The 12,571-nt window shown below is 46.4% G+C and overlaps 1 protein-coding gene across 8 annotated transcripts in view; it reads left to right on the top strand.

The window, feature by feature from the left end:
- ELAVL4 (ELAV like RNA binding protein 4) overlaps window positions 1-12,571 on the top strand; it is a 138,003-nt gene that overhangs the window by 80,679 nt on the left and 44,753 nt on the right. Inside the window, exon 1 of one of the 8 annotated variants that reach the window (XM_051999730.1) lies at window positions 3,413-3,482. The exons of the other annotated variants lie outside the window; for them this stretch is intronic. Within the exon in view, the coding sequence (XP_051855690.1) occupies window positions 3,428-3,482 (55 nt within the window). The 5' untranslated portion in view covers window positions 3,413-3,427. Of the gene's footprint in view, window positions 1-3,412; window positions 3,483-12,571 lie in introns of those variants that run through there. 8 annotated transcript variants of the gene reach the window in all.

Here is a 12,571-nt window from a genome sequence, read left to right as displayed (position 1 = left end):
ACTCTTGATATGATACAGAGGCAAGATGGCTAAACTTGGGGTCACAGGTCCTGAGCTTGAATCCTGGCCCTGACCCTTCACATGTCGCCTTGGGAAGGCCCTTGACTTACTCCCCTGTAACACGGGTGCATCAGATCCATCCACCACTCTCGGTTCCTGTGATTGGCAGAGTCGTAGTCCGTGTTTACCATTTCTCTGGGCTAGCTGTGGGACAGGCTGCAGCTGCCCCCCAGCACTGCCTGCTCATGACATTCATTGAACATTCAATATGGAGCTCTCATGGATCCATGCTCTTTCCCAAGGGTCTTTGAGCCTGTGAGTCTGGGAATCTCATGGCGTAGGTCTGTAGACTTACCGTGCTCAATACACATCCTCCTTTGCTTGGTCTCTTCTTACACATTACTCACTTATTTTCTAGAGTGAGATTTGAATCCCTGGCCATCCATATCCTGTTTTTTCCAATATCACTTTAAACTCAGCTATATTTAATTGTACATGAAGAGAAAAGAGACTCAAAAATAGCCATATTCATCCTGAAGCAGGGTGGCAGGAGTCCTGGGCTTGGAGTTAGGACCTGCATTCGAAGCTTGTCTCTAACACTTTGGTTACATGAATTTGGACAAGCTCCTCCCCCTCTCCAGGTCTCAGTTTGGGGGTGTGCTAAGGGATGTTGACAGCTAAGCTTTAAATATGTGATCCAAAATATGGCTTCCTTCTTTCATCTTGGGAACACTGAAGCACTGAGAAGGCCCCACCAGGTGTCTTACTGTTGGGACCGTAGCTGTGTCTTGTGACTCCTCAGAACAAAGTATATGGACAAGTATATGCTTCTAGAAGGTGCAGACTTGAAGTTTTCTCTGACCTGGGAAGCTGCATCTTTTTCTTTTATCTGTTCTCCCTTGTGGGATGGAGAGAGAGAGATGCTGTACCTTCCTCACAGGTGAGAGGATGCGTGTGAAGAAAGTGCTTGTGACATTTAAAAGTATGCTCCTGGGACCATTGTTTTTCCAGCAGCTATCTTGATTTTTTTAAATTTTATTTTGATATTTTTCCCAATTGCATGTAAAAACAATTTTAACATTCTTTTGTTTTTCAAATTTCGAGTTCCAAATCCCTCTCTCTCCTTTCCTGTCATAGAGAAAGCAAGTGATTTGGCACAGGTGTACAATGTGTCATCATGCAAAACATTTTTATGTAAGTCATTCTGTGAAATGAAACAGACAAAAAAGCCCCAAGAAAAGATAAAGAAAAGGTATCATTGATCTATATTCAAGCGCTACCATTCTTTCTCTGTGGACAGATAGTACCTTTCCTCATAAGTCCTACCCAGTTGTCTTGGATCATTGTCTTGCTGAAAATAGCAAAGTTGTTCATCGTGGCTCACCCACTATTGCTGTGACTGGGTACAACAATCTCCTGTTTCTGCTCACTTCACTTTGCATCAGTTTACGTAAGTCTTTCCATGTTTTTCTGAGCATCCTGCTCATCATTTCTTAAAGCACGATCATATTCCATTGCGATCACATACAACAACTTGTTCGACCATTCCCCCATTGATGGACATCCCTTCAGTTTCCAGTTCTTTGCTACCATTAAAAGAGCTGCTATAAATATTTTTGTACATGTGGGTCCTTTTCTGAAGGCCATTTTTAATAACATTAGGAAGAAAAAGACATTCTGTGCCTGTGAAGGAGAAAGTTCAGCATTTTTATAAATTTATACCCTAGTGTCTTTCCTGTTTAAGAACAAGTTCCTGACAGTAATTTGGTCTGAATGTTTGTCTGCTGGAAGTTCTGGACCCGGAGTCAGGAGGATTTGGACTGGAATTCTGCCTCGGTTGGTCATCTAGCATCTTTAAACTTACTATGTGCCGAGTCCCGGCCCTCAGTGAGCCCTTAAGCCTCTGGGGCACAGAACCCAGTCTGGCCCAGGCCATTAGATCTTCAGCGTGCTTGATTTTTACAGCCAATCCCCAGTGAAAGCGTGGTGACTTTGGTTTCTCTTACGCTACTACTGAGAATATTTGGCTGTCTGTTAAACTCCTGTTTCTGTCTGATTTCTTGGGCTCATTTATTGTTGAATAGCTCAGATTGTTAGTAATTAATTTGAGGTCAGTTGTAGACCTTCTCCCTCAGTTATTCCTTGTTCTGCTCTGGGGGCTAATCTTCAGTGTACTCACTTCCTTCAATCCTCTTGAGTCCCTTTGCCATCCGGATCATCTCCCAATATACTGTCTAAAAAACCCTGATAATACCATCCTCTCTTCTTCAATCAGAAGGAAATCATGGTTTGCTCTAAAGTACTTAATTTATTTTTATTTAAATTGAATTTTAGTTTTTTTCCAGCAAAAAAAAAAAAACCCCTGTTTTCTCTCCCTGAAAAAAAGAAAGAAAGAAAGGAAAAACCACAGTCTTATAATAGATATATAGAATTAAACAAAGACAAATTCTTCCATTGGCCATGCCCAAATGTAGGTCTCTCTCTCAGCTTTTCTCTGGCAGGAAGGAAGTAGAGAGAAGACACTCTCACATAACAAATGCTGATTATTATTTCTTACTTTGGAACTCAGGGAGGATGGTGGGCTTCAGGCCTACTTTGGATAAAATCGGGAAGCCCCATGGTAAGTGAAAGAAGGGGATGGATGGGAATCAGAGCCCTGGGTCCAAATCCCTATGGATGTGACCTGCAGGAAGTCCCTCAGTTTCCCCCTTTGTAAAATGAGTAAATATCCTGTCTGGCTTCTCTGCCCTCTAACTCTTCTTGCCCTTTTTTCAGAAGCTATGATGCAATTATAAAGCTTCATTCCTAAGTGTAAGCTGTTTGAGGACAGGGGTCATTTCATGGCTCATTTGGTTTTCTCTGTGTCTGGCAGGTAGTCACTTCATTAAAGTTAATTAAGCAAATATTCAGGTGGGCAGAGAGCTGTCTTCTACCAATCCCTAGACTTCCTTTCCTGAGGCAGCTGATGGAATGAAGGGAGATGGTCCGGCCATTGGTTAGTAAAGGCTTATCAAGTGTGGAGCTTTGTGCTGTTGCCTGGGGACACGGTCCCTGCCCTCATGGAATTTGCAGTTTGCGGGAGGGGCTCTTCCATGGTAACAGTTAACATTTATAAAGGACTCTGAGATAGCCCCAAAGCCCAGTGGGACCTGGCCAGGTAGTAGGAAGGTGGAAAGCCGGAGGTCCAAGGGCTTGTTTTCATAGAGGGAGACGGGGTGGGAAATCAGAGAAGACTTAGGGGAGGAGGTGGCATTGGAGTTGGCTCCGAAAGAAAGGGGCCTACTGGCCCTCAGCAGGCAAGGGCAGGCAGGGAGGCCATCATGATGATTCCGGGGTCTTCTGGCTCTGATGTCACCCTTTACTCCTTCTGTTGTCTGTCCATTAAAGATAAGGGGTGAGCCCCAAGCTGACTGCAGGGAGACTTACAATGATGAATAGAATGTGGGCCCTTGCCCTCGGGAAGCTCACAGTCCAGTATGAAGGTCAGAGAGATAAGATATTTAATAATTTATATTTTAAGTTTAGTTAATGATTTAAATCTATGATTTAAATACATATATAGTGAATTATAATTAAACCGTCACATGTGTGGGTATATATATGTGTATGTATATATATTTATGTGTGTATACACACACACACTATGGCATCCCCTAATTGCTCTCTTAGTAGCACTTAATACAGCTTGTGGATTAGCCCATTGAACACTAAAATGTTCTAAAGGGCTCTCAGGGAGGCAGGACCACAAAGCGGCGCTCATTATTCCTACCATCAAACCCTAAGATTATGTCCCAACATGGCACTGTTTGGGCAGCCTCCTCAGCATCTCCAAAAGGGTGAATCCAAACAGTTGGTTTTCTTAGGTATTGATTATTCGTAACAATTTTTTTTACCAATCTAACTCCCCACTAAATTGTAAGCTCCTTGAAGACAGGAACTTTGTTTTGCCTTAAAAAAAACAAAAAAAACCTCCAATACTTAGCAGAGTGCCAGGCATACAGTAGACATTTAATAAATGTATATTGACTATTTTTTAATCCAAGATTTGGCCTCTCCCATTTTATGTATGAGTACTTAGGAAATGAATTTTAACATTGACCTCCTACAGAAAATAGTTAAGATACTATACATTTTAATTTTTTAAAAATACAAACATTCCTATATGTCAAAGTTCAATCGGTTAGCAAGCATTTATTAAGCTCGTACTATGTGCCAGGTGCTAGACAAAGGGCTAGACAAGGACCGTAGGTTTCAGTGAGGTGAGGAGCCGTGTTAGGGGCTGCAAGGCCCAGGGAGAGACGAGGTTACCTTTCCCGGACTTAGACAGTAGCTAGAGGACCAGCTGTTTTCAGCTCAGCCTGGAAGACTGAGCATCCTTGATTTCCCCAGATGTTGGACTCTGAAAGTGTGACGATATCAACATTTGTTGCTAAAGAGACTTGGGTACCTTCCTTTTTGTGATTGTCACAGTGACCCTGCCAGGAAGCCACTGTTCTTAATTCCACTTTAGAGAAGAAGGAACCTAAGGTTGAAGGAAGTGTCAGAGGCAGGATTGGAACCTGGGCCTTCTGGCCATGCCCCCATTGCCTTGCAGAGGGCTTTTAGTTTGAGCGTTTCATTCTACAGATGAGGAACCTGAGACCAAGAGAAGCTCCTCGGCTGCCCCAGCCTCAGGGGGCTGCTTCAGAGCCCTGGAGGGGAGACCCCCTGCTATTGGTCAGTAGTGGAAGGTGGGTCTCTCCTGCCATCAGAAGTCCTTCCTCAGGACACGGGCCAGCGTATTTTGCTTCCTGTCATTGAAGCTGAGCTTGGCAGGAGGGACGCTGGTGGGTGTTGTGAATTCGTGTGTCTCGGGGCTTTAGTCACCTCTCTGCGGCTCGTTCTGCTCATTCTTAGCAGACAAACAAAAGAGTTTGGAGCCCGGGATGAGGTGGGATGGGGACGGATGGCAGGTCTCCTGGATGTCCGTGCCAGTTCTGGGTAAACGGGAGCCTGAGGATCTGGGACGGGAGGAATCGGCCAGTGAGGGGGATGTTTGCCTCCAGCCCTGTTCCCCCTCCCCCTCCCCAGCTCTTTTCTCCTGCCTGGCCTGCTTCCGGCAGGCGCATCCCTGAAATCTCTCAGGACTTTTACATAGGACGTGAATCAGGCCCTGGTATTTTTAGGACTTTCTATTTCGGTATTGGAGCTGAGAGTTTGGTCCCTGATGCTGACTCGATCCCCTGCTTTTCCTGTCCCTGATTCTCCACCCCCTCTCCCCTCCCCCCACCTCTTAAAAAAAGACCCAACACGCTCTCATTTTCTATGCTTGTGATTTGGGGGGTCAGAATGGAAGCTCAGTCGGTCAGGAGGTTCAGTGGAGCCCTCCCCAAAGCCTGTCAGTGAGGGAGGCTGCACACGAGTCTCTGGCCTCTTTAAATAGCAGAGAACGGAAAGGGATCAACTGGGTCAGAGCTGATCTGTGAACCCGGGGCTGATTCTACCACCAGTAAGTTCTCATCATACTACGCCACATTGCCCGTCCCTTGTGCTTTCCAGGCTGGGCTAAGCTCAGGGGCTATTTGATTCTGTCCCCTGGGCCTGGCACATAGTGAGTGCTTTATCAATGTTGGTCAGGCTGTGTTGGGATGGAGTGGGTCTGTTTTAATGGAAACTCTGGGCTTTTGTTGATGGGTGCCTGGCGCAGTACCTGGATGGCATTTACTGCATTAGTGTGTGCATAATAAATGTGCATTCAGTAGATCATCAATGATGATGATGAAGATGATGATGATGATGATGAAGACGATAGCCTTTTTATAACATTTGAAAGGTTTGCAAAGCGCTTTACAAATAGTATCTCATTACATCTCTGCAACAGTAAAATTGTAAAGTCAGAATTGTTAGCTGTTACAGATCAGGAACCAGGGGCTGAGAGGAGCGAAGCATCATGGCCGAGCTCCCAAAGCTCAGAAGTGTCTGCGGCTGGATTTGCACTCAGGACTTTCTGACTCCAAGCCCCGTCTTCTATCCACTTTAGTGTCACTTAGCTGCTCTCTGGCTCACAGTAAATGTGCTTAGCAAATGCTTGTTGAATCGTCCCAGAGTTTTCGTGCATCTCCAAAAAGCTTTTGCTCTCCCCCCCCCCCCACCCCCCGGGGCAGGAGCCACAGAGTGGAAAAGAGTAGTGGGATAGTGACACGTCCATCAGTCTGAGTTTCGGCAGCATAAGATGCCAAGGATTGAGACACAGGGGACTGGCCTGGAATTTTTCCTGCAATAGGAACTCCCAGGTGAGGAAAGTCCCTCTGCCTGTGCAGGTTAGCATCTTCCAAATAACTAACATTTTCTCAGAGTTGCCTGTGACAGAGATCTAACATGATCTGGCCCAACTCATATGCCCAGACTGAGAATAATACTACTGACTTTTTTTTTTCAATTTTCTTTATTTTTTTATTTAATATTTTCCCCAGTTACATTCAAAACAAATTATTTTTACATTTGTTCCTAAAATTTTGGAGTTCTAGGTCCTCTCCCTTATCTCCATTCACAATTAAGAAACTACGACCCTGACGGACTTTTCAGGGGTGCTTAGGAGCTGCTGTGAACTTTCTAGGCTGGGCTGGCGATTGTCTCCAGTTTACCTTGTCTACATTTCATGTTTGTGGAGTTGTTTGTTGTTGTCCCTGATGGACTCTGGGCTCCTTAAGAATAAGGATGGGATTTTCCCCTTTTTATCTCTAGTACCTAGAATACAGGAGGTGCTTAATAAAGGTTAGTTACCTAACTGGTAACTTGGTCAGCAGTTATATTGGGGACCTGGGATGGAGCTGGGTCTCCCCTCTTCCAGAAATGATCTGTTTATCATTGTTATTCTTTGGAACATTAATTCTGTGTCCCCTCTCTGGATGCCTCTGTGGTTCGGGTCCCCTGAACCACCCTTCAAGGCTATCCCCTTCCCCTAAAGATGAAGTTTCATGGGTTGGATGAAATCATCAAGCTCCATTGAGCAATCCTTTCTGAAGACCCTACTATGTGCTGGAGCCTGTGCTTTTGGAGGATGACCAAAATACAAGATGCACACTCCCTCATCATCCCTCTTTTATAAAATCCCCCATCATTCATTCCCATTGTGGAAATCTGGAAGGACTCAGACAGAGCCGGCTACTTTTGTTTCCTAGAGACTATACAAATAGTGTTCCCTCCTCCCCATCCCTGGCACCATCTTGGACTGAGTTCTAGGTCTAGCTTGGGAAGACTTGGGACCAAAGACATTCCATCCCTCTATGATCCCTTCACATTCTCTTTTGTCAAAAAAGAGGCCATAATGATGCTCCCCAATCTGTGCTGGGGCTACTAGGGAAAGAGTCTGGAGGAGCTCATGGGAGAGATGCAAAGAAAATACGGGAGTGCCAGAAGGCCCTCGGAGAAGGGGGATGGGGGCTGAGGCTAGCGGGGGGGAGGGGGGAGCAGAAGATAAAGGGGAGGGAGAGAGCGTTCCAGCGCTGGATGGTAGCCTGTCAGCTGCCCCAGAGACAGGACGTTGGCCAGTGTCAGATGTCCTCAGAGATGCGCGAGCACTTTCTCCACTGGCGGATCTCGGTCCTTTGCTGACTCAGCTACCATCGTGACCCCGCTGTGGTCAGCCTTGGTCCTCGGGGTCTGGGGCGTGGCCAACAAGAGTTTTTGTGAGGTTTGCTGGGCTTGGGACAGGCTGCTGCTTGAGGCACCGCCTTACACTCTGGCTGGGTCTCATAGGCCCAGAATCGAGAAGACCCCTGGCACTTTGCCCTGGGTGCTCACTCTTTAGAGTGCCTCTTATGTATCTCCCCTCTGGGTCTTTATTTTCTATAAAATGAGAATGTCAGACCCCTGCCCAGCGCTGACTTTCAGGGAAGCCCTGGCTTTGGGCGAAGGAGGGCGGTCTCTGTAGTGACTCTGTAAAATCAAAGTCTTCCAATGAGGCTCTTTTCCAGCACAATGGGAGATGGCCCACCTCCAGCTTAGACTATAGCGGCAGAACCTTGATGCCCTCCACACAACCGGGAGTTATCGGAGGAGACTTAAGTAGCTCTGTCTCGATTGATTATTGTTGTTATTGCCAGTAATAATAACTAGGATTTCTATAAAGCTTTTACGTGAGCTAACTCATTTGCTACTTATAACAGCCTTGGGGGAGAGATGCTAGCTCCCTTTTAAAGAGGCGACAGCCGAGACTGAGAGGGTCCCTTGGTTCTATAGGGAGTTCTTCACCCACTGGAAATTTTTTTAAGGAAATCCCTCCATCCTCTGCCCCATTTTAAAGAAAATCTGATTATTGTCAAGTGGCTCAAGGCCAGCCCTACTGGGACAGAGTTTACAAGCATAACAGAGAGTGTTCTTTTACAGAAGATAAGGGTCAGGGACACAAGGGACATGTGTGACTCCCTCGCAGTAGCAGGTATTTGGCAGCTCAGGGAGGGCTCAAACCCAGGCTTCCCTGGGGGGTTCCTCCTGGAGGGGCTCCGCTCCTGGCCTGACCCGCTGGCCTTTTGTTCTGTTCCCTCCATCATTTCCAGCTTGGACAGCTGAGCATCATCTCAGCCTTCCATCCTAAGTATTACTTATGTTTGGGCTGATCTAATTAAGCGCTTGCATATCTGGTCCAGACCAGTCTTACTGAATTTCGTATTCCGGTCTGGAATGAAAGACTTTTCCTTTGTGCATTGGAAAAACTGGTTAGTGGATCCATCAGGGAGCTTAATTAGGAGGCTGCTTGAGGAAATGGGGGCTGTTTGAGTCATGGTGTGGGAGGGCGATGAGATTTCTCCGGGTGGAGCCGCTCCCCCAGGGCTGCCCAGGACACTGTGTGTCTGTCTGCCAGGAGATGCTTCTGGGTCGCTGAGCTGCGGCATGTCGAATGTTACACTCAGCAGACCTCCGGGCCGTGTGTGTGTGTGTGTGTGTGTGTGTGTGTGTGTGTGTGTGGTGCTTGTATCCCCGTGGCCTGGCACATAGTGGGCACTTAACACATCCTTTTTTTAATTGATTGATTTCCTCTTCCCCAAGTTTTTGTTCTGTCATTTCAGTCATGTCTGCCTCTCTGTTGAGCCCATTTGGGGTTTTTTCCACAGAGATACTGGGCGAGGGATTGGCCATTTCCTTCTTCAGTTCATTTTATAGATGAGGAAACTGAGGCAGACAGGATGAAATGACTTGCCTGAAGTCACACAGGCACTATGTGTCTGAGGCTGAATTTGAATTCAGGTCTTCTGACTCCAGACCAAACCCGTGGGCATTATCTAGCTGCCATACTGTCTGAATGTGAGGCTCGGCGGCAGCCCATTTCTTCTGGAGGCTCGTCATTTCCACAGCAGTTGCTGCCCACACATACCCACTCCATTTTCTATGGAGTGGATTTTTTGCGTCCAAGTTTAAGACCTTACACTGATCCCTATTAAGTGCTGAGTTCTTAGCTTCCGCCCAGAGCTTTGCACTGTTGGGTCTGGAGACTCATACTCTGCCATCCACTCTATTGGTCAGCTTGCTGCCCTTCATCAGTTGGATGCCTTTGTTCAAGTCATTGATAAAACTGGGGAAATACCCGGTGCCACATCCTTGGGCACTCCATCGGACACCTCCTTCCGTAGCGACCCTGACCCATTAATGCCTGCTCTTGGAGTCCAGCTATCTGACCAGGTCGGGATCCACTACTTAAATTCTCATCTATCCCTTTCTCTCTGTCTTCTTCCCAAGTAAAGTCTGAAATGCCTCATCAGAAAGCTTTTTTGAACATGGCTCATATAGAAAAATGTGTTCCATTGTTTCACATGTAAGAGAGGGATCAGATTGCGTGCCTTTTCAGTGGGGAGAAAACAAATACATAAATAAAATGACTGTAACAAATTAACAAATAATAAAGAAAATTGTATCATTAAAAAGGGGAGGGGACAACAAAAGCTCCACTGAAATCTTAGTAAATGGTCTTTACGGCATTTCCCTTACTGGCCAATTTAGTGATCCTATCAAAACCGACACGATCTGTTGTTGACCAAGCCCGTATGGCCCGCGACATGTCGGCATGAGCTAAAAGACTTAATTTCTCCCTATTCCCTTTGTGGGTTTCTGTGAGCATGGTTTGAGGAGGCTGCCCCAATTGTGGGTCTTCAGATTTATTTCTGAATGAGGAATAGGAGAGGGGGGTCCCCTGGCCAGGGGAGACCTGGAACTGATGTGTGATGGTGGAAAATCTGACCCCTCTCTTGGGGTAGGTTCCCTTTTCTCCCTGTGACCTACAAGAGCCCTACAAGAGGAGGCCTCTTGACATGCCAGGAGGCTGTGGGGAAGGATTTAGCCCAAGCAGCCACTCTCTGAGAATTAGAAACTCTTCCAGTTGGGGAAGAAGCCGCCAGCGAAGATGGTGCTTCCTGGACCACGGGGGAAGGCCCAGGGAGGCCGGCTTCAGCCCAACCTGTGGTGGAGCACCCCAACAGCCAGAGCTGTACCAAATTGGGCTGGATCGGGAAGTAGTGAGTTCCCTGTCACCACAGGTGATTGAGTGGAATCTGAAAGGCCTCCTGCTGCTACTGTCAGGGAGGGATTCATGCTCTGATTAGCTGTCCCCCAGGGCCTCCCTTGTCTGAGCTCCTTCTCTAAGCCCGAGTCACATTCAGATTGGTCTAATCCAGAGACTGCGCCAAGAGACGCCGCGCAGTTGTCCCTTCTTCCATAGAATGGCCACAGCTGGGGGTCGGAGGAGGTTTCCTTCTTCACCATTGGTGTTGCTCATCCACTGTGCCACGTCTGCTCCTCCCGCTGGAAACTCAGTTGTTCACTCTGGAGTCCCTGATGGGAAGCCATTGTCGGCCTCCATTTTGAACCCCGCCCGCCATTGTTGGGTCCATGAGCAGGCTGTGATGGGTTTGAAATGGCTTCCCTCAGCTGCTGGAGATCACGGGGAGAGCTGAATAAGGACCCCTGCTCCAAACTCTGGGTGAAGACCCTCAGGGAAGGGGGAGCCCACCTCCTGGGGCAGCCCTGGGGCAGAGTGAGATTGAGAAGAGTTCCCTTTATGTGATGGAGCTGATAAGACAGGATGATTTTCCCGGATCAGTCTCTGCTCCAGTTTGTCTTTTTTATTTGTGTAAGGAGAGAATGGAGCTCTCTCTGCAGGGCCATTCCTCAGTTTCCTGGTGGCTATGGGGCTCAGCTGTCTGAGGAAAGGCTGTGGAGAACCATAAGTAGAACCTTGGACCCATGTTCAGATACCACCTCTGCCACTCTGTCCCTGTGTGATCTTGGTTAAGTAATTCACTTTTTCAGGCTTCAGTTTTCTCCTCTTTAAAATGGGAGTGATTTAGGGTCCCTGAAGACCTTTCCAGAAATCTGTGATTCTATTTAAAGATTCTCTTTTGTTCTTTCCCTCCCCCAAAAAGAGCCCTTCCAAATTCCAGACATCCAGACCCAAAAGTCAGGTGCAAAGTGTCATATCCTTTTTTAAAATATGAGGTAACAGGGACCCCCTCAAGCTCACATATGGCAGTCTATGTAAGAACTGTGACCTGAGCTCAGGTTGGATTGAAAAAGACTGAGAGTCAGTAAGCCTTGAGTCTTGAGACCTGACTTTGTCCTCCCCCTGTGTGCTCTTGGGGAACTCTGGATCTCCTTTCCTTAGGAGCAACACGAGAAGATTAGGCTGGATGATTTCTTAGGTACCTTCTCTCGGTCTTTCTCTTATTGCCATTCATGGCTTGTTGTGGAAATCTCGTGGACCCATGCACTTGGAAAAGACCATTCCAGTCTGCTCACTGTATGTAGGAGTCAGGAAGAACTCCAATTTAAATGTAGCTGTGTTTCCCTGGGCCTCTGCTTGCCTCAATGTCCCTATCTGTAAAATGGACACAATTATAGCACCTGCCTCCTGTGGTTATTATAAGGATCCTATGAGATTATGTATAAATGTAATAGAGATAGAGAGAGAAGAGAGATGAAAGAAAGAGAGAGAGAGAGGAGAGATGAAAGAAAGAAAGAGAGAGAGAGAAGAGAGATGAAAGAAAGAAAGAAAGAGAAGAGAGATGAAAGAATGAAAGAGAGAAGAGAGATGAAAGAAAGAGAGAGAGAGAAAGAAGATGAAAGAAAGAGAGAAGAGAGAGAGAAGGAAAGAAAATGTAAAGTATATTGTAAACCTTAAAGATTTGTCACTATTATAAGGGAACCAAGAACCAGTTAGGGAAAAGGACTTAAGAAAGGCAGTACTTTTCTTAAAATGAATAAATCTAAATAGGAATTTTAATAGTATACTTTTGAAAGCAGTTATTAGGAATCATTAACAAGCCAGCATCCCCGCCCAGATCTCGAGTAGTCCAGCAGCAGAAACAATCCCTGTCCCACGGCCCCGATTAGTCTGTGTCCCTCTTGCCTCTGTAGCGTTATCAGTTCTTTCTCATCAATCAATCCGTTAACAGACTTTATTAAATAATCTCCTCCTATAGACCGAAGCACCATTCTAGGTGCTAGGGAGCTAAGTGGAGAGAAAGAACCAACTCCTGTGCCCGAGAAATTGATATTCTAATGGCAGATACATATAATAATGAAATATAATATGATTGTAAAG

The sequence above is a fragment of the Antechinus flavipes genome, chromosome 4, assembly GCF_016432865.1.
Source record: "Antechinus flavipes isolate AdamAnt ecotype Samford, QLD, Australia chromosome 4, AdamAnt_v2, whole genome shotgun sequence".
Taxonomy (NCBI): Eukaryota; Metazoa; Chordata; class Mammalia; order Dasyuromorphia; family Dasyuridae; genus Antechinus; species Antechinus flavipes.
Note: the sequence above shows the minus strand (reverse complement) of the source record. Positions and strands in the feature narration are given on the sequence as shown.